An 18,388-nucleotide genomic window follows, 5' to 3' on the forward strand; every position below is an offset into this window, starting at 1 on the left:
TTAGATTGTCCTGTTCGTTTCTCTCCGCCCACGCCAGCAGAGTGGGAAGGATAAACCTCCCGAGGAGAGGTGCAGCTTAATAGGACTGAAGTTGGTGGTGGCGAAGATGGGGATTCAGATGTTGAATTAAGCAGTTTCAGGAAACGTCTGTGTCAGTTCTTAGCTGGTGGAGGTTACAGCATGAGAAAAAAAATTGTAAGGCTTTTTTTTTTCTTTAGGAGGAAATGGTTCCTTTCTTAGCATAAAGGATGCAGTTACGTGCCTGCAGCATCACGTGGGTTACAACCTCGTCTGCACCAGGAACTTCTGTCAGCTAATTTTCCCCTGCCCGGGTGCAGGGCACTGTGCCGCGTGCCCCCGCGGCCGGCAGCCCCTTCCGCTGCCCGGAGCGCTGTACCGGCAGCGCCCAGCCGTCCTGCGTGCTCAGGGCTGGCAGCAGAGCCCTGGGGCTTGCAGGGCTAACTGGGATGCGTCCCCAAATCGCCTTGTCCTGCTGCCGCCTTTTTGCCCACGTGGAGGGATCTCTAGAGGGGAGTTGTGTTGCTCTGTGCTTGCAGCCACCCCTCTTGCAAGAGCCCAGTGCTCTGGGAAACTGGAGTGTTTCCAGGATTTTTAGGTGACATAAACCATTCTTCACGTTCTAGCAACTCCTCCTGCACCGACCCTACCGGGATCCCAAACGTGGGACAGACGGTGCTGAGGCCTTACCGGTGAGAGGGAGCTGGCAGCAGCTGCCTGCGGGGGCTAAAAGCAAATGTTGCCCTGGGATGTACTTGGGACAGAAGGGCTTGAATTGCAAGGTCTTGTCATGCCCATCCCACTGCCTTTTTGTTAATCCCATTTTATTTTTCTCTCTCCCCCCCCCCCCCATTCACCCTGAAACAGTGCGTGGGCTTTCCCTGGGGGGCTGCAGAGGCTCAGGAACAAGGTCACCTCCCAGAGGTGACACATCCAGCTCTGGGGCTTGCAGCAGGCAGCCCAGCAGCCACGGGGCGCTTGGGGGGGGGGCGATTGCTGGGCTGTGCAATAGTGGGGAGGCTGTGCCATGCCCCCGTCTCCCGCGTTGGGGCTCTGCCTGCCCCGAGCTGGCTGTGCAGAGCCTGAAGCTCTGAAGGCAGGACTGCTCATCTCGTCTTTTTTTTTTTTTTTTTTTTTCCCTTTTTCTTTTTTTTTTTTTTTCCGGGCTGTGCTCAAGGGGAAGTGGTGCCTGCCTGCTCCACCTCTGCCCGGCTGGACCCGCACCGCTGCCGCAAGCAGCGGGAGAAGCTTGCAGCAAGAAGCAGGAGTTCAGGCCAGCCTGCAGGGTGCTGGAAAGCTCATGGAAATTTTGGGAGAGCCGTAACAGGCAAATCCAATCTCTTCCTCTGCTCCCCCAGCTGCAGGGCAGCATTGCGGGTGATTTTATTCCTGTAGGCATGGGCTGAGCTGGGTTTTCCGCCGGCGTAGGTGGCCCAGCCAGAGCCTGGGAGTGGTGGCAGAATACCTCCGGTTTAATCGGTGCTTTTTCAGGTTGGAGCTAGGAAATACTTTTTGGGGCTAGGCAGGACAGGGTGGGAAGGGGATTGTCAGTGACCCCGGCGGTACAATGCTGGGAAGTCAAGGGCAGCAGTTTGGGGGTGCAGGGAAGTGGGCTGATGTGCAGGGCCCCTGTTATAGCAGGGTTCATGGGGGATGGCCAGTGCACAGAGGCATTAAATGACTCTCCTGTATGGTGCAGGGGGTTTGTAACAGGGAATCTCCGTGTCCCTTGCTGCCCCTCTAACCCATGCTTGCAAATCCTTCTGCCTGTGAGCTTGGGTTCCACCGAACAACACGCCCCGTTGATTCTTGACCCCAGACTGGGTGCTCCCAGTTCCCTCCAGCCTGGCTTTTGCAGCCAGGGGTAAGGAAGGGCTGACGCCGCAGCCTGCGGGACGCCTGGCTCGGGGAGCCTGTGGACCCTGCTCCTGCCGTGTGAGTCACCGCGCTGCGGCCGGCGCTGCCAGGGGAGCTGGCGGCACAGAAGGCGCTTTGTGCTGGCTGTGCAGGGTTACTATGGCAATTGGGGAGAGGGAGAGCAAACAGATTAAACAAAATACCAGCCGGGATGGGGGGCATTTCAGGGCTTCGTGTGAAGGTCTGGCTGGTAGCCGCTCTGGGGGGGGCTGCGTGCAAACCGCTGTCTGCGTTTTGGAGCAGGTCACGGGGGAGAGACGCTTGGTGCAAGGCTCACGGTCAGCAGCGAGCTAAATCCATCCCCCTGGATGGGATGGGATGCGTGCCCACGGTGAGCTCCCCAAGCTGCCTGGGTGCAGAAAGACTCTGGAGACCCCAGTTTTTAGGTTCTGTGGTTGGCCCCCCCCACGCTGAGTAGTGAGAGGCTGGGTGTGGGAAGGGGACGCATTTCTGAACCCGTGGATGACATCTTTCCTTTGGCTCCGTTTTGTGTTTGCTCCTGTCGTTGTTCAACCAGGTATTTTGCAAAGTGTCATCAGTGGGCATGCTGGACTATTGATAGTCCCCCTTCCAGCCCTGCTGGGTGGGCGATGAGGAAGGGAAACTTTGCAGAATCACGAATTAGAAGCTGTGATTGCCATGGCATGGTCAGGTCTCCAAGATGGTTGCAGCTAAGCGGGATCAGTTTGGGGTGGAGCGGCTCGCTGGCTGGTTTCATTGAGCTGGAAGTTCACATCACTCCTGTAGCTCACGGGAACTGCGCTGGTCCCAGACGTTATGGGCGGCTCTGATGCAGGAAAGGTGGCAGATAAGATGGGGATATGGACTGATCTGTGCCGATTCCCTCAGCAGGGAGGGATGCTGCTGGTCCCGCGGTTGGGACCTTTGCAGTATCTTGCAGACTAGCTTTCACCTGCAGCCTCAGCGAGGTTTGTGTTTGGGGGAGGACAGGACTGGAAAAAGTGGGTTTCAGGCACCCGTCTTACCTGAGGCAGCTGAGTGGTGGGGACAGGGTGGGGATGGGGGCTGTCTGTGCTGGGAACATGCTGGACACGTATCGTCCTTCTGTCTCACTGCCGCTGCTGCGGGAGTTCTCGCACGGTGCTGCATCTCCTGCTGAAATCCCAGCTCCTCGCCTCTCCCCTCCCTCGGAGTGCCGGACTTTGTCCGCACGCCCATTCCCGGGAGCCAGGCAGGTAGGAACTGTTTTGAAGGACTGTCCAAGGCCATGCCGAGCTGTCTGCTCCCAGGCCGGTGCCTGGAGCACACCTTGCTGTTCGTGCCTTTTAATGCATCTTCCAGGTCTGTGCAGCCAGAAGCGCCTTTAGCTGCAAAGCGCAGCTGCACCCTTGTGTCTCTTGGGGGGGATCAGGACTTCGACGCTCTCAACTGTATCACTTCAGCCCCCATCCCAGCCCCTCATGGTCTGTTTATTTTCCCAGCGAGCTGGGGTAGGTGGGTGAGCTGTTTGCTGATGGAGGAACGGCTGGGGCTTCGGTGAGCAGCTTGGGGTTCGCAGCACCTCAGGGAGCTGATTCTCAGCCCTGTGCAGGCCTCCTCTGCCTGTTGCTGCCGCTGGACCCCCATGCTGGTTCTTCTCTTGTCCCTGCAGTTTCATCTGCAAGTGTTTGGCCTGCCCTGGACCTGCCTGAACCCCGTTTCCCTCTGCAGCAGTGGGTTATGTTATCTCAGTGCTGTTTGGAGTTGGGGAGGAGCGGGAAGAGAGCATCCTCTCGCCAGTCACTCCTGATGGAGTCGTGCTTTGTCTGGCAGAGCCTCAGCCACTGCAAGCGTGGGTTTGTGGCCGGTTCGCTACTGGCTTTTATAGTCAGCTCATGTCTGGTTTTGCCCTGGTTTCCCTTCGTTGGGTGTGGGGTGTCCCCTCTCCTGCTGGGAGTGACTCCTTGGTTTTGCTTGAGGTCTGGTGGCCGTCGCCCTCCGTGCCAGATCCGACCCACGCTGCAGAACGGGTCTGGCTCTTCTCAAGAAGTTCTGGGTGGGGGCCGGGGGGCTGTGGGGCAAACAGGAGCCGGACAGGGAGCGTTTTCGGGAGCATCACTAATGGCATGGGGACCTCTTGTGGCTGGAGAAACAGGGATCGGACCAGGCTGGGCTGGGCTGGGCTCCGGCAGCCCAGTCTGCCTGCCTCTGCCTGCAGCGGAGCTGGGATTGCTCTCCTTGGGCTGTGCGTGGGACCGTGAGGGATGCAGGGTTGGTACCTGGCAAGTCTGGAGCATGAAGGCTGAGCTGGTGTCTCCGTTCTCTCTTTCAGATTCCAAAGGATCCTTGGAGCCGCACAAACCGGGTAAGTGCTCAGCAGAAATCGCAGCTTTAACCCATCTCCTGAACATCAGCGATTAAAATCCCCAAAGGAAGGGGTCCGTTAATGGCCATGAAGGGTAAAGAGCACTTTTGGGGTGTCTCAGGAGCACTGCAAGGCAGTGCTTGGCTGTGAGACTTGGAAAATGATCTCTGTCAGTGCACCCCTGAGTATTTCTGCAGGCAAGCACTCGACAGGGACATTGAGACCTGCTTGTGCTTCTGGCTCTGCCTGAAATTTTGGGCAAATGGTCGTGAGCACTGGGACCTTCTTGTCATCTTGCTGTAGCTGCACGGTGTAGGGGATCCAGGCCCTGCCTCCCCTACCTGGTGGCTGCAGGCAAGGGGATGCTTGAAGGAAGAAGGTAAAAATGCCAGTTGCTCACGTGTGCACCTTCTCTTCCAGTGAAAAGCAAGAAGAAACGGGAACTGAGGATAACATGTCCCCCCATCAAACAGCCCGTTGCCAACACAACGTAAGTGTCTCTGTTGCTTAAAGCCAGCCGTTGGTTCCCTAGAGCTGGATTCAACCCCATGTCAAGGGGAACGGCCTGTGTAGACTTCACAGAATCAGGATAGTTAATTTTTTCTCTTAAGCTCTGGCTTGTAGGTGATGAGGAGGAATTACACACGTATGCACGTGTCCATGCACACACATACACAGTGTGTGTCTGGGAGGTGCCTGTTTGACTTGAAAGGGCTGAAAGGCAAAGGCTAGGAGACTGGTGGGAGACTTTCTTCAGTCTTCCTGCCATGGCTGTGCCAATGCCAAAGGGCAAGGACATGGCAGAGAGAGCTGATCTGCCCGAGGGAAGAAGAGAGAAAGGTTTTTAATGCAGGGGAAGAGAAGAGGTGGTGGCAGTTGGATCATGGCAGGAGCAGGGGGATGAGGGTTGGGGGATGCTCTGCATGGCAGGGCATCCTCCCCCTGACCTATGCATCAGGGCTAGTTTGACTTGTTTGCAGCTCCTCGCCTTGGTGTGAGGAGGACATGGATGTCTTGCATTGCTGTGCCGCACACTGCTCGGTGCTGGGGGCCGGTGCCCAGCTATATCTCAGGGCACTGGAATTTCTCTCTGCCCTGTTTGTTTTGTGCGGCTGATGCTTGTTATGCTGTGGGGGCGAGCCCAGGGTAGTGGCACTTGGTTTGACAAAGAGCAGATGGCTTAAATTCCTCTTCACGGTGCTCTTCCAAAACACCTTGGGCTGTGTCTCCACCGCTGCGCCTTGTTTGCTCCAGAAACCTGTTCTAGAGACCCTCCCAGCTCCAGGAGAGCAGTGAAATCCCCGAAGGGGAAATATCACTACCGAAAACCCCAGGTAGATGGGGCAGATCTGCTGGAGGGGGAGCCAGGGGAACTCCCCCATTAATCCTGTGCAGCCTAGCATGCACATGCTGAATCCTGCATGCAACAGCCACCTCCTTCCCCTGTGGGCGCATCTGTCTCTGTTGCTATCGGTGTTTGAATTTCCCCTGGAGAAGGCGTCACGATGGAGTTTGTGGAGCACTTGCATGCCCAGAGGCTGGTGCAAGCTATCCGCAACTCCTTTTCTCCGTGCTTTTCAAGCTGCAGTGCAAATATTTGTGCAGTGCAAGGCTTTTGCTGTGAGCCTGAAGTACTTCCTTGAAGCCAGAGGTTGCCTTATTGTTCTGATGGGAATTGAGAGCCTAAACCAGTTGGGCAGTCTCCACTCTTAGAAGGTCCCAGGGGATGGGGAGAGCAGAGAAGCGAGGCATGAGGGACAAAACGCTCATGTTGGCTCTAAAAGTGCCGTGCTGCCCGTAATGGGAAGAGGGCAGCGATGAGGAAAAAGCCATAAAGGAAGACTTGCCTGCGCGGTGTTGGGCAGAGCATGACACTGAAGTGCTGCCTGCTCTGCCTGCCACGCTGCCTGAAACAGGCCTGCGAGTGTACACAAGTGACTCACGGGTGAGGAATTACCTGTTGTTCCCTCGGCGTCCGTTTCGGGCTACGTGGCTGTCCTGTTACAACACCTGCCTGTCAAAACATGACAGCTGAGCTGCTCTGCCGCAGAAACGTCTCATCCCGTCGGTCTCGGTTCCTCGGGCTCGTCTCCTGAGCAGGCATGGTTTCGTAGCCTGTTGGTTTGATGCATGTCTCACCTAGCTGACTCTCTGGGGTTTTTGCTGCCTGCGTGCAGCGAGTGCCTCGTGGGTGTGGATTGAGGTGCTACTGGCACGATTAAAGCATTTGGGAGTGTTTGGAGGGGGCTGGTTTGAACCCACGACAACAAGGCATGGTGGAAAGCCGTGGCTGAAAGTGCTCGAAGGAGCGTGAAACCTGGCTCTGGCCAAGAGGGTTAATGAAGCTGGGCTTTCTCCTGACTCTCTCTTTTCTTGCAGGCCCCCGAGGAACTTGGACTCCAGAGCGTTCATTACCATCGGAGATAAAGTACGTGTCAATGTGGTTTCTTTTCTGCTTGCTTCCAATTTTGTTTGCTGCATGTATAGAGTTTTATGGCTCATGCCTGACAACCTGTCAGATCAGATCTTGAGATGACAGAGCACCCTGTGAGAAGGACAGTGCCCTCCTGGTGCAGCCTCATGGGATGCATCTTTGCAGGGCTGAGACATCCCACAGCAGGACCTTTCCCCTGTGGTCCAGTGCGGGTATCTGTGTGTATTTAGAGCAGTGACTGCTGGGGAGCTGAACATGTCACCCTGCCTGCAAGACGGCTCGTCTCTGAGCCCGTGCACTCGCTGGCTGGTCTCTCCTGCCTGCGGGCAGTCCCTGCAAGGCAGGTGGGTGGCATCAAAGGCTGCACATCAAAGTGCAGTTTTGTCCGTAGTGGGAGATCAGAGCGGTCCCTTGACAGCCCCACCAGCCACCTCGGTCTGAATGGGTGGACTCAGCCCATCCACCCTAAATCAGCGTGGCCTCACCGCGCTCTCCGGCTGCCCCAAACAAAGTCCCCTTTGTCCTGCGTACCCGCAGGGCTGCGTTACTGCCTGTGGCCCAGGAGAAGCTGGGCACAAAGCTTCTCTCTGGCTTTCCAAAGCCTTTCCTAGTGACCTGATGAAAAACACTGCTAGAAATAGCCACTGTCTCTCTTTTATTTCATTCTCTTGTTACGGGCTCTCCTGGGGCAGCAGAAGGCTGTTTGCAAGCGAGCTAAAAATACCATGCATTGGATCAGCCCTATATCTAGCTGCTTACCTTTCAGGCTGGGAGGTGGCTTGGCTGATGGGATCTGGGCCCCTTGGCCTCGGCGCAAGGTTTTAGGGTTAGGGGAGAGGAGAGGAAGATTTGGCTGGGTCCAGGGAACAATCCTGCTGCCTGTGCCGTTTTCTCACCATTGTGTCGTGTGTATTAATAGCTCAGGGAGGGATGCTCTTTGTAACAGACTGGCATGGTGTGTGCAAGGGGAGAGCACTGTAGCTTGGGGAAAGCTCTCTAGACTCGCTTCCTTCCCTGCTCTGCCTGCTCCAGTGTTTGCAGGAGGGGTCTGGTCCAGGTGTTTTGGAATGACATGATGGAGGAAGAAGGCTTGGGCAGAAGACCGGCTTTAGGCCATGGGGGTGGACGATGACCTCGGGTCCATTGGATCCATGCAGGCGATGCCGTGCGTCCCCTTACCATGGGAGGGGAGCGCCGGCTCTGTCGGTGCATCGCTTCTTGTTGCTGGGCAGGGCGATGCTGGTTCCTGGAGTGTGCTGGGAACCGCCAGCTTCTGGGGAAGCCTTAGGGTAAATGCCAGGAAAAAAAAAACAATAACCTGGAACAACTGCAGAACACGTGTCCTGAAAAGCACCACCAGATCCTTCCTGGAGGCCCCTGCAGGAGCTGCAAGCCTGCACTGCTCCTCTGCCAGCTGCCCGGAGCGGCAGGGTGGGGGGTTTGACATGTCCCCCTTAGCCCTGCTCTCCTCATTTCTGCATCCACCGTCCTGCCCAGGAAAGGGCCGGCACCTTCCTGTGCTGGGCAGCGCATAGCTCAGCGCTGAGCTCAAGCACAGACCTCCCTTGCTCCCTGCCTCGGCCGCCTGCCAGGCACATCTGGCTCAAATAAACGGAGCTGGGGCTGGCAGGAAGGTCCGGCGGAGCTGGTCGCTGCTGGCCGTGCCGTGGCCAGTGCCGAGGGGAGCTTGCTGGCCGGGAGCCCGGCAGCCACATCTCCCAGCTTGGCTCCTTAACGCCAGAGGCTGTTTCCTCTCCGCTCTGGGCGTAGCTTGCAGGCACGGTATCCGGCGCTGTGCCGTGCATGTTTCCCACCCTCGCTGCCTTTGTGGCTACTAGGGCAATTTGGCATCCTGGTATTATTTTTGTTCCCTGAGACCAGAGGAAAACTGGAGGTTGGATAAAGCCTGGCTAAAAGAAGGCCTGTGACTTATTAGGAGTGATGAACGCAGCGTCCAAAAATAGCCCATGTCTCACTCAGTTTGTGCCCTGCCCAGCAGAGCAGGCAATTACAGGGTAATGCATCTTTAGGGAGACTTGTTTGTGGGTTGCGCAGGAGCTTGCTGGCTCCCTGCTGCATGGGGCACTCGCTTGTCTGAGCGCTGGCGGTGGGTTTTTTCCAGCTTGAAGCAAGATTTATGTAGTTGCACTCACCTGAGCTCCTTTGTTGGTGCTAATTCATGTTTTACCTTGCTGGCTGCTTTCTGATGGTAGGAGAAAGTCTCGAAAGCAGGTAAAACCCATTTGAACTCCCCGATAATTAGTAATTGAGTTGCTGGGTTGCTACGTGCACCATCCCATCTAAGAGAGGCTTTGCACAGGCGGAGGTGTTATTAGACACGTAGGTGTGTTTGTGACCGATGATCTCTTGCGATGCGGGCCGAGGTGGGGGATCCCTGGCTGCGCACGGGGATTTGGAGCTGTGGCAGAGGCTCCTGACTGCTGCCCGTGTTGGCACAGGAGCTGTTAAAATCCTGCAAGTAGTTCAGCAACCGCAGAAATACCCTTGTGTGGGTAATCCCGAGCAGGCAGAGAGGCACCAACCTTTGGTGCCCTTTCCAGTGGCAGCGTGCCCTGGCTTAAAGGATGAAAGTCCTGCTCTCTGGCTGCAGAGGGGGAATTAAATGAGCCCTGGTGAGTACAGGGTGAGAGGGTTTGGGCTCTGGTTCAACAAAGCAAAAAATACACCCATCTTCTCTAAGCGTGGTGCCTCTGGTATATGTAGAAGCTGGTGGAGTCCTGTAGGTACTGTCGTTTGGGAATCCTCTGCATGAGTGAGCTGCAAGCATTAGACCTCTGCTGATGTCCTTGTTGATAAGCGTGCTTGTATCTGATTTTTTTTGTCTCTCTCCCTGAAGAACTTCGAGGTGGAAGCTGATGACCTGGTGGCAATTTCGGAGCTGGGCCGTGGGGCCTATGGCGTGGTGGAGAAAGTCCGGCATGCACAGAGCGGCACCATCATGGCCGTGAAGGTGAGGACAGCTGCTTGCTGAGGGGGATGGAGATCAGGATGTGCAGCTCCAAAGGATGGAGAGACTCTGCTGAGCTCCGCCGGTTGCAGCAAAATGGGGACAGGCTTGTCTTGGTTTGGCAGCCTCCGGTATTCCTGGTGTGGTTTGGCTGCTGAAGGGTCTGCGCTGATACCAGCGGGGCACTGTGGGGTTGATCAGCAGGCTTTGAAATCTAGGCTTGGTGCCTGCGGTTAGATAGTGCAAGGTTTGGATGTCAGAGTGCCTGTCCAGGCTGCTGGCCTGGTCCTGCATCCACTGCAGAGCTTGCCAAGGGTTTGTCGTTCATTAAGGTGCTGTCTGGAAGAGGGAATCTGGGCATCTCCTGGGTGCTGCTCTCTGCAAAATAAGCATAAAATGCTTGCCCTGGCCTCAGAACCGCAGGCCCTCTGAGTCAGACTGAGGGATAATGGTGTTATCCCACCTACGTCAAACCCCTCTTCTTTCATATTTGTCTCAGAGGATTCGAGCGACTGTGAACACTCAGGAGCAGAAGAGGTTATTGATGGACTTGGACATCTCCATGAGGACAGTTGACTGCTTCTACACCGTCACCTTCTATGGAGCCCTCTTCCGCGAGGTACTGAGCCAGTGGATGGCTGGTGGGCTGCGCAGCACCTGGGGCCCGTGCGATTGTGCTCAAGGCACTAAACTGTCCCAAACCACCTCTGCTTTCTTCAGCCCAGCTGGGCTGTTTGAGATGCTGCCATGACTTAAAGTCAAAGGCTTGCCTCCTTCAGGCAGCGTTGACCAGGTCCCATTCCTCACTTCCATAGCAGATGCCCAAGTGCGTTGTCCGTGGCCTGGACTGACTTTGGGGTAGACCCTCAAAGGGAGGCCATTGCAGGTAGTTTTGATGGTACCTGGACGTCTGTGCCCGTCGCTGTCTAGTGTGGAGCCTGTGTGCTGGTGGTGTGGCCAACAGCGTCTGCGTGGCAGGGACCTTGGCTTGTCCTGCGTGGAAGGGGCAGTGTCTTAGTTGTCCGTCCGTCCTTCCCCACCGCTCCTTTCAGTTCCTGGGGATTTCCAGGGAATTCCCTCTCATCTGCTTTCTTTCTGTCTGCAGGGCGACGTGTGGATCTGCATGGAGCTCATGGACACCTCCCTAGATAAATTCTACAAGAAAGTACTGGAGAAGAAGAAAACCATCCCTGAAGACATTTTGGGGAAAATGGCTGTGTCTGTGAGTGCCTCTTGGGTTCTTACGTGGTTTTGTGCATTCCCTGAGCCTGTGGAGGTCTCTTGTTGAGGCCCATGGCGTGTGGAAACGGGTGGTGTGTTTGCAGTGGAAGGCTGGTGCTGTGTGTGACTAACAGGTCCTCTTTCGCTGTTTGTCCCCAGATTGTACGAGCTCTGGAGCATCTGCACAGTAAACTGTCTGTAATCCATAGAGGTAGGTGCTGGGTGGGGTTAGCGTGATGTGGTTGGAGATCTAGCCTTGAAATAAGTTATGTGAGGACTCCTTTCCAGGAGATGCATGGCATGTCCCTCTGGGATGCCTACAGTGGGATCTAATGGTACTTAGGACCATGGTGGACAGATCTAGATGCCCAAGGCTTGTTCCTGAGATGTATCCCTTGTGTCTGCTTGCGTGATGTTGTTCTCTTCCCCCTTTCCAGATGAAGGGTTGAATATAATAACTGAATTCCTCACTGCCTATATTTTTATGGGCATCTCTGTCTCTCTGAGTACAGCGGTGCCTCGAAGGCAGCTGTTGGGGACAGAGTCCCCAAGCCTTCCTGGCTGGGTAGTTCTAGCAAGGTGAGGGCTGAAGGAGACCTTATAAAATCACAGATGGGAATTGTAACACCCGGGTCCTGCTCTTCATCCCGGTATAGTTCCTTGTGTAGTTGTGGACAGATCATGATCGTCATGACACAAGCTGTCCTGAGAACTTGGTAGCGTTGGGCTTTTAAGGCTGTGTTGGGTGCATAAATCTCTCCTAAGAAGCTGGGCATTAACTCCTCAACATTTTATTTCAACCTTTTGACCTGCCTCGTTAGAGAGGAGGCCTGTTCTGCCTGGAGGGCATGGTTATGGTTTTACCTGTGAACAACTTCTATTGAAAAAAAGGACTGGTGGGGTTTTGTCTCCCTTCCCTTGTGTTAGGGCCTGCCTGGTCCCCTCCCAGAACGGCGGGGAGTTGTCCATCTTGTCTCAGGCTCTGCGATACCTCTGCAAAGGCCCAATCTGCCCTCTCGTGTTCTCTCTCTTAGACGTGAAACCTTCCAACGTGCTGATAAACAAGGAGGGACACGTGAAAATGTGTGACTTTGGCATCAGTGGCTACTTGGTGGACTCTGTTGCGAAGACCATGGATGCTGGCTGCAAACCATACATGGCTGTAAGTGTGCTCGTGTGGGACCGGAGCTGGCAGCCTTCAGCTGCCTTCAGCCTTGACTCAAAGAGGCTGCCGCTTAGAAATCAGTCTTGCTTCACCTCTGTCCTGAGACAGAAACCACTTCAGAGTGCTTTGGGCTTCCTGACTCAGCAGAGTCCTCCAAGGACGGGATTACCCTCCCTGTAAGCCTAGCTGTATGTGTTAATCCCACAGCAGACTCTTCCTCTGCCACCTTCCATTTGCAAAAGGGTAAAAGACTGGCTGGTGCTGGTTGTGGTGGTTGGAAGGGTTGCTCCTCGTTGGCTAGAAAATGCTGAGGCTTTTCTTGGCAGGATCGTTTCATTTCATCCTCAAGGCAGTATGAATTTTCCTTTGCTGTCTGTGGCATCTGTGTGGGTAGCTTGTGCTCCTGGGGCAGGGATCATGCTGCAGGGATAGTACAAGTCTCACTCAGGAGCTGGAGGGGAGAGTTTATGTGGGTTGTGTGGAGCAAGATGTGGCTTTCATCAGTTCTAGATTTAACCTTGGACCCTGCCTCCATGGGGACATGAGCCAGGGGAACCCACCCAACCTGGCTTTTGGAGCCAGAGATTTGCTCTGTGGGGTTTGCACTGGGAAAACGAGCTAGAGTTGTAATATCTTCCATTTTGCTGTTACAGCCGGAAAGAATAAACCCTGAGCTGAACCAGAAGGGCTACAACGTGAAGTCGGATGTCTGGAGTCTGGGGATCACGATGGTAATGCCAAGGGCTGGGACCAGCACCCTGCAGCCCTGGGGTTGGGACGGGGTCTGTGCTGGCGGGGCTCTACCCCTGCCGCGAGCAGTGGCAGCTGGTGGCTTCACACCAAACGGGACTAAATTCTGAGCGTGATAGCTCAGGGCATGAGATTAATTACCCAGGGCACAGGGTGGAGGTGCTGCCCTGTGTACACAGGGGTACCTCACCCCGGGGCAGGTAGCTGTGAGCTGGGGTGTGCAGCCAGCGTTGCCACCACTGCTGCGGCTCTTGCCGAGTTGGCTGGCAAGCCTGCCAGGAGATAATCCATCTTCTGGCCCTTCTCTTTCCTCCTCTCCCTTCTTGCATGTTCCTGCTGGATCCTGGAGGATACATAAAGGCCTGTTATTCCCACGTGGTTCCCTTGTACCCCTCTGCTTGGTTTCACAGAGCTACTTGTGTTCAATGCCAGCTCCAAATAGCTCCACTTAGCTCTGAACGATGTTGGTGCGGATAGCAGACTCCCAGGGGGCAATATCTGGATGACAGTGGGCTTAATTGGGCATCCAAGAGTCTGGCTTTTAATTGATCTGCAGTTCCCCATGCGTTGGCTGGATAGGTAGTTGGTGGAGCGGGGTTTGCTGCAGCTGGGTCACAGCCTGCTGCCTGCACCCCGCTCCCGTGTTAGCAAAACCTTGCAGGAGTATTGGGGCAAGTTAGCCTGCCCTGCTGCAGCGAGGGGTGCTGTGCGTGGTTTGCAGCAAGTCCTGCCTGCAGGGTAGCTCAGAGCAGCCAACAGGAAGGGGAAACACTTTCAGTTCCAAAATCGCAGCTGCTCAGGATGGTTTATCTACCTCCTGCAAGAAACGGATCTTGCAGAAAGCAGCTGAAGTCTTCTGGCGCCAGAGGACAAAGGAAATCCCAGCTGTTGGGTCGAAGGGGATGCCGCCTGGGAACACGTGCCTCGCTTTCCAGGAGACTGTCTCTCTGCGGGCGGATCATTTTCAAGGATTTTTCCTGCGCCCTGTTAGCTGTGACTTGTTTTGGGCGCCGCATCCCTGCGTTTGTGTGTGCTGCACAGATCTCTTGGCAAATATTCCCTCTTCCCCAGCTAGTTTTGTCCACAGTGCCAAACCCAAGCCCCTCTCCTTGGTGTCCCCGTGCCAGTGCAGAGCAGAGCTGGGCTGGCTGGCTGGAAATGTAATCAGCTCCGGCTTTCCTCCCGAGATGCAGGAAGCTGTGGGATGGGAGATTGCGTGAGTGATGAAATCTCTCAACCTTTCCAAAGCTGGATGGGAGAGGGGACCTTGCTGAAAGCCTGCCAGCCTGCAGCTGAACGGAGCCCCAACCTGTCTGATTCCCTCTAATGTCTTCCTCCTGGGCTGGCTTCCTGGTTTTTTTTTTTTTGTTTCTGAAGGGATTTGATTGATTTCAGACCAGCCGGTTTTAGGGCCATTGAGTTGCAGGGCTAATCCAGGCTTTTCTGGGCTGGTGGCTTCATTCAGTTTTCCAGCAGCAGGAGCTGAGCTCTCCCAACCTGAGCCAGAGGCAGGCGGGGGCATCTGGCTCTGCCCCACATCCTTTCAGGTTTCTTATTCCTCCCATCCCGTCCCACCCTGCCAGGCAGGTCTGGAGGTTCTGTTGCCCGTTTCGAGACAGGAGCCGACCCTTGGCATGAGGAGACTGCCCAAGAGCTCTGACGGGCTTTTTCCTGCTTGAAGGGGTGATGGAGCAGAGATGACTTGTAGGAAGGACCCAGTAATCGAGGTGGTTTTGGCAAAGATCTTCATAAGTGATGTTTTAGCACTTGGTTTTTCTTGGGTTTGTGGATTCTTTTTTTGTGTCTAGCTCATACAGTGCTAGCCTGAAGCCCAGAAGCTGCCTTATGGCGAGCAAAGCACTTTGGAAGCCAGTGCAGAAGCGGTGTGCTGTTATTATTATCTTTTTAAATAATCCCATTTTACGTATCTTTGGTGGCTTCCTGTAAATGCATTAATATGCTGAGCCAGCCTCAAAAGGAAGTATTTTTGGCCTCTGGGTCTTGATATTTAAAAAAAAAAAAAAAAAGTGGTATGACCCAAATTGAAAATGGTTTGTAAGGAAAGAGGTTTTTCATTTTGAATCTGAGCTGGCTGAGGTAGGCAGGCTGTGCGGGGTCGTGCTCGTCCCAGTGTCTCACGTCAGCCTGTCTCCATCCTCAGATCGAACTGGCCATTCTTCGCTTCCCGTACGAGTCCTGGGGGACCCCCTTCCAACAGCTCAAGCAAGTGGTGGAGGAGCCCTCGCCCCAGCTGCCCGCTGATCGCTTCTCCAAGGAGTTTGTGGACTTCACGGCGCAGTGGTGAGTCTCCGGCAGGGACTGGTGGCTTCTCCCAGCCTGGCTGAAGAGGAGCCCTGCTCCGGGGGGGTCGGAGCAAAGCACGGGGCTGGGATTGTCATCCTTTCGGAGCCCGTTTCTCCCCACCTCGCCGTACTGAGGCTGGTGCTTGCCCATGGCAGGAAGCGCTGCCCAAACTGGTTTTGCTCTCGGCTTGACTCACCCAGGCTGGTTGGAAGGCACAGAGGTTTCTCTTCCCCTTTTGCCGTTGCTGGTGCTGAAATTTTGGTGGTTTCTGGCAAAGCGGCAATGAAACGAGAACGAACCCCTGGCAGCGTCTGGGTGCCTCTGGGTGAAAGCTGGTTTGTGGGTTTGCGGGTAGCTGCTCCCCTCGGCGTGTTCCTCTGCTCCCTGTGTGCTGCTTGGAGCTGCCAGGCAGACGTGAGCCCACGAAGGCAAGGCTCGCCCTACGGGTGGTGGGAAACCACCTCTTCTCCTCCCCATTTGTTCTGGTCTGTGCGGACAAGCGAGGCTGTGCAGGGCAGACTGCAGCGAGCTGCTTGGCTTGTGCTTTTTGTGGCTTGTGCTTTTTGTGGCAAAACGCTGTGAGTTGTCCTTTCCCAGTTACCTGCCTGGCTGCTTCGCTGGTGGTTCAAACCTGCTCGGCCAAGGAGGGAGAGGAATGGGTGCTGCCCATGAGAAGGATGTCATGTTGGTTGGGAAGGGGAGATCCCTTGTGACAGACCACATACAGCAAAAAAAAAAAAAAAAGATCCTACAGCCTTTCTCTCCCATTTTTTGTCTTCCAGCTTAAGGAAGAACCCCGCTGAGCGAATGAACTATTTAGAACTTATGGTAAGTGTGAAGCCATTTCTGCTGGTCTTTATCGCAACGCGTTTCAAAAGTCAAGTGAATGGTCCAGCAGGTCCTAGGAAAATGGGACAACAGGATGTGTGGGTGATTTTTCTGGCACAGAGTGGGATGAGTGTGGTGTGTCTAAGGTGGAAGAGTGTATTGATTTCATGGGTGTTAAGGTCAGGTTTCTAGGTGTTTTCTCCCTCTGTCCTACCTGCTCTTGGTGAGTTTAGACCTCAAATGATGGTCGTACAGCTGCCAAGGCGGGCTGTCCCCCTGGGGTTGAACCTAGAAACGCCAAACCTGAAAGTGTTAGTTAATCTTTAAGCTGAAGGATGGTGTCCGTGGGAGCCTGGGGAGGAGGTTGGTGTCCATCTCTCCCCCAGCACCTCACCAGCTGCGTGACATCCCCCAGGGACTGCTCTTGGGCTTGTCTGTCCTTGGGTGTCAGCTGATGTTGTCTTTGGTCTTGTTGGCAGGAACACCCTTTCTTTACCTTGCACAACACCAAAGAGACTGACATGGCCTCCTTCGTGACAGAGATCCTTGGGGAAGACTCTTAACTCAAACCTCACAGCTTCGTGCAGTCCCCTCCATCCTGGCTTCCCCGCAGAAGAGCGAATGAGGACTCGAGTTAATGGTGGTTTGCACAAATCGCACTTCCCCAACCCGTGGGCATCTCTGGCCCCATCTGGCCTCGCAATCTCTTTTCTCTTTGCCCTGTAAATGAAATCCCCCAGAATGAGCCTTTTGAAGCCAACACCTTTCCAACTAAGCCACGAAGACCAAAGGCTTGGGAGTTCCCTGCTGATGCCAGCATATCCCTCCCGGGGAGAGGACCATGCCCATGGCGCCTGAGCAGGGTCAGGGCAGAGGGTGCCAGAGGGCATCTCCCCTCCCCAGCAGCCTGGTGCACAGCACGGGGGGGTTGTGTTTCTTTGCTGCCTGGGGAAGGCAGAGCGAAAAAATGCTGCTGCGCTTGCCCCTCTCTTCTCCCCTGCCTCCCCAAAGCCCCTTCCCTGGCGTCTGGTCTTGCTCGCCTTCCCTTTGTGCCTGGCTCTCTGCCCCCAGGAGCCTACGCAGCTTTTTAGGGGGCTGTGGGGCTCCCTGGGCACACCGCTGTTCACACCAGAGGCTGTTTTAATGCCTGGCTCGACATCTTAGTGACCCTTCGAGGCAGCACCAGATGGGGCGTCCCCCCTCCCTCAATCGATATGCTGCTCCCTTGGCGGGGGGCAGGGGGAAAGCATCTTTCGATGAGCCCACCTTGACGCAAGCTACGACCCACACTTCCCCACGCCTGCCCACAGGACTTCATCCAGCACGCAGTGCTCCCTTCCCCACACGGGCACAAGGTGATGGAGAGACAAGCCAGGTCCCTGGGTGCTGCCTCTCTCCCCTCCAGCCCTGGGCTGGGAGGACGCATCCCACCTCCGGGCATCTAACGCCTTTCTCAGCCCCTGCCTCCACCTTCCCTGGCTCCTGGAGAAGATGTTGCTCCATCTCCCTTCCAACCTGGAGCTCATGTAAGACCTCGCACTGTGACACCCGCTCGTTTCGGAGGCCGTACTTGCACCCCTCGTGTCCCAAACTGCCTTTGAAGCCTCCAGCTGCCCGCCGAGGTGTCAGCCGAGATCGAAACCCCAGTGACTTCCACGGGGGCTGCCGACAGTTGTACATTTTATGTCTATATATAATGGACTTTGTAACATGTTTCCTAGTTTTAATCTAACTTGCTATAAATTAAAGCCCTTCTGTGTGGGAGGAGGGAGGAGCAGTTCCTTCTCCGCTAACAAATCCACTGTGAAAACCTGATGTGTTTCCCCACTCTCCCAGCCTGAGCACTCTGCAAGGAGCTACGGGAGCAAAAGGGATTTCTGTCTTCTACTGTATATGATCACAGGATAAACGCACCGGCTGTGGATTTTGTTGTTTTTTTTTTTTTTTTAATAGATTGAGTTTTCAGAGGGATTTTTTTTTTCTTTTCTAATATATATTTGTGTGTGTATGTGTGTGCACTATATATATATTATATATTTTTAAATCAATGATGAATGTGTGAATGTCTATGTGGCCAGCCGATTGGGTTAAATGGCTAGCATTTTTCTGGCTAAGTTTGGGGTGGTGGGGAAGGGGTCACTAGAAGACACCCTGGCCTAAGACTTTTTTAAAAAAAAAAAAAAAAAAGAAATGCATCTATTTTTTAACTGAATCTTTTAAAAACGTTTTTCTCGAAATTCATGCCCTGGAGGTCTGGATTTCAGGGTGCATTTCCAGCGTTCAGGGTCCCCCACCCAATGAAGAATGAGGTCCCCTTAAATTCCTTGCTCCCCACTCCTGCAGCCCAGGGTTTGAAGCGGCGCTGGGGACCCTCTGCCTGGGAACAGGGCTGCTTGCTACCATCTATTCCTGCGAGCTGCTCCTGGGGGAAGCTGCTTCAGGGCAAATGGTTTTCAGTCCTTCATGCCCCCGTGCTGT

The 18,388-nt window shown here is 54.8% G+C and overlaps 1 protein-coding gene across 2 annotated transcripts in view; it reads left to right on the plus strand.

Annotated features, from left to right (window-relative positions):
* The window catches only part of MAP2K3 (mitogen-activated protein kinase kinase 3), a 33,832-nt gene extending 15,873 nt beyond the window's left edge, over window positions 1-17,959 (plus strand). For both annotated transcript variants that reach the window (XM_050906278.1, XM_050906279.1), the window contains exons 2-13: window positions 4,208-4,240; window positions 4,661-4,730; window positions 6,620-6,668; window positions 9,532-9,645; window positions 10,142-10,261; window positions 10,748-10,864; window positions 11,023-11,074; window positions 11,898-12,025; window positions 12,682-12,759; window positions 14,940-15,079; window positions 15,865-15,910; window positions 16,390-17,959. In XM_050906278.1, the coding sequence (XP_050762235.1) occupies window positions 4,208-4,240; window positions 4,661-4,730; window positions 6,620-6,668; window positions 9,532-9,645; window positions 10,142-10,261; window positions 10,748-10,864; window positions 11,023-11,074; window positions 11,898-12,025; window positions 12,682-12,759; window positions 14,940-15,079; window positions 15,865-15,910; window positions 16,390-16,473 (1,031 nt within the window). In that variant the 3' untranslated portion in view covers window positions 16,474-17,959. The remainder of the gene's footprint in view (window positions 1-4,207; window positions 4,241-4,660; window positions 4,731-6,619; window positions 6,669-9,531; window positions 9,646-10,141; window positions 10,262-10,747; window positions 10,865-11,022; window positions 11,075-11,897; window positions 12,026-12,681; window positions 12,760-14,939; window positions 15,080-15,864; window positions 15,911-16,389) is intronic.
* Window positions 17,960-18,388: the final 429 nt, after the last annotated feature.

This window comes from Gymnogyps californianus, chromosome 15 (genome assembly GCF_018139145.2).
Source record: "Gymnogyps californianus isolate 813 chromosome 15, ASM1813914v2, whole genome shotgun sequence".
Classification (NCBI taxonomy): Eukaryota; Metazoa; Chordata; class Aves; order Accipitriformes; family Cathartidae; genus Gymnogyps; species Gymnogyps californianus.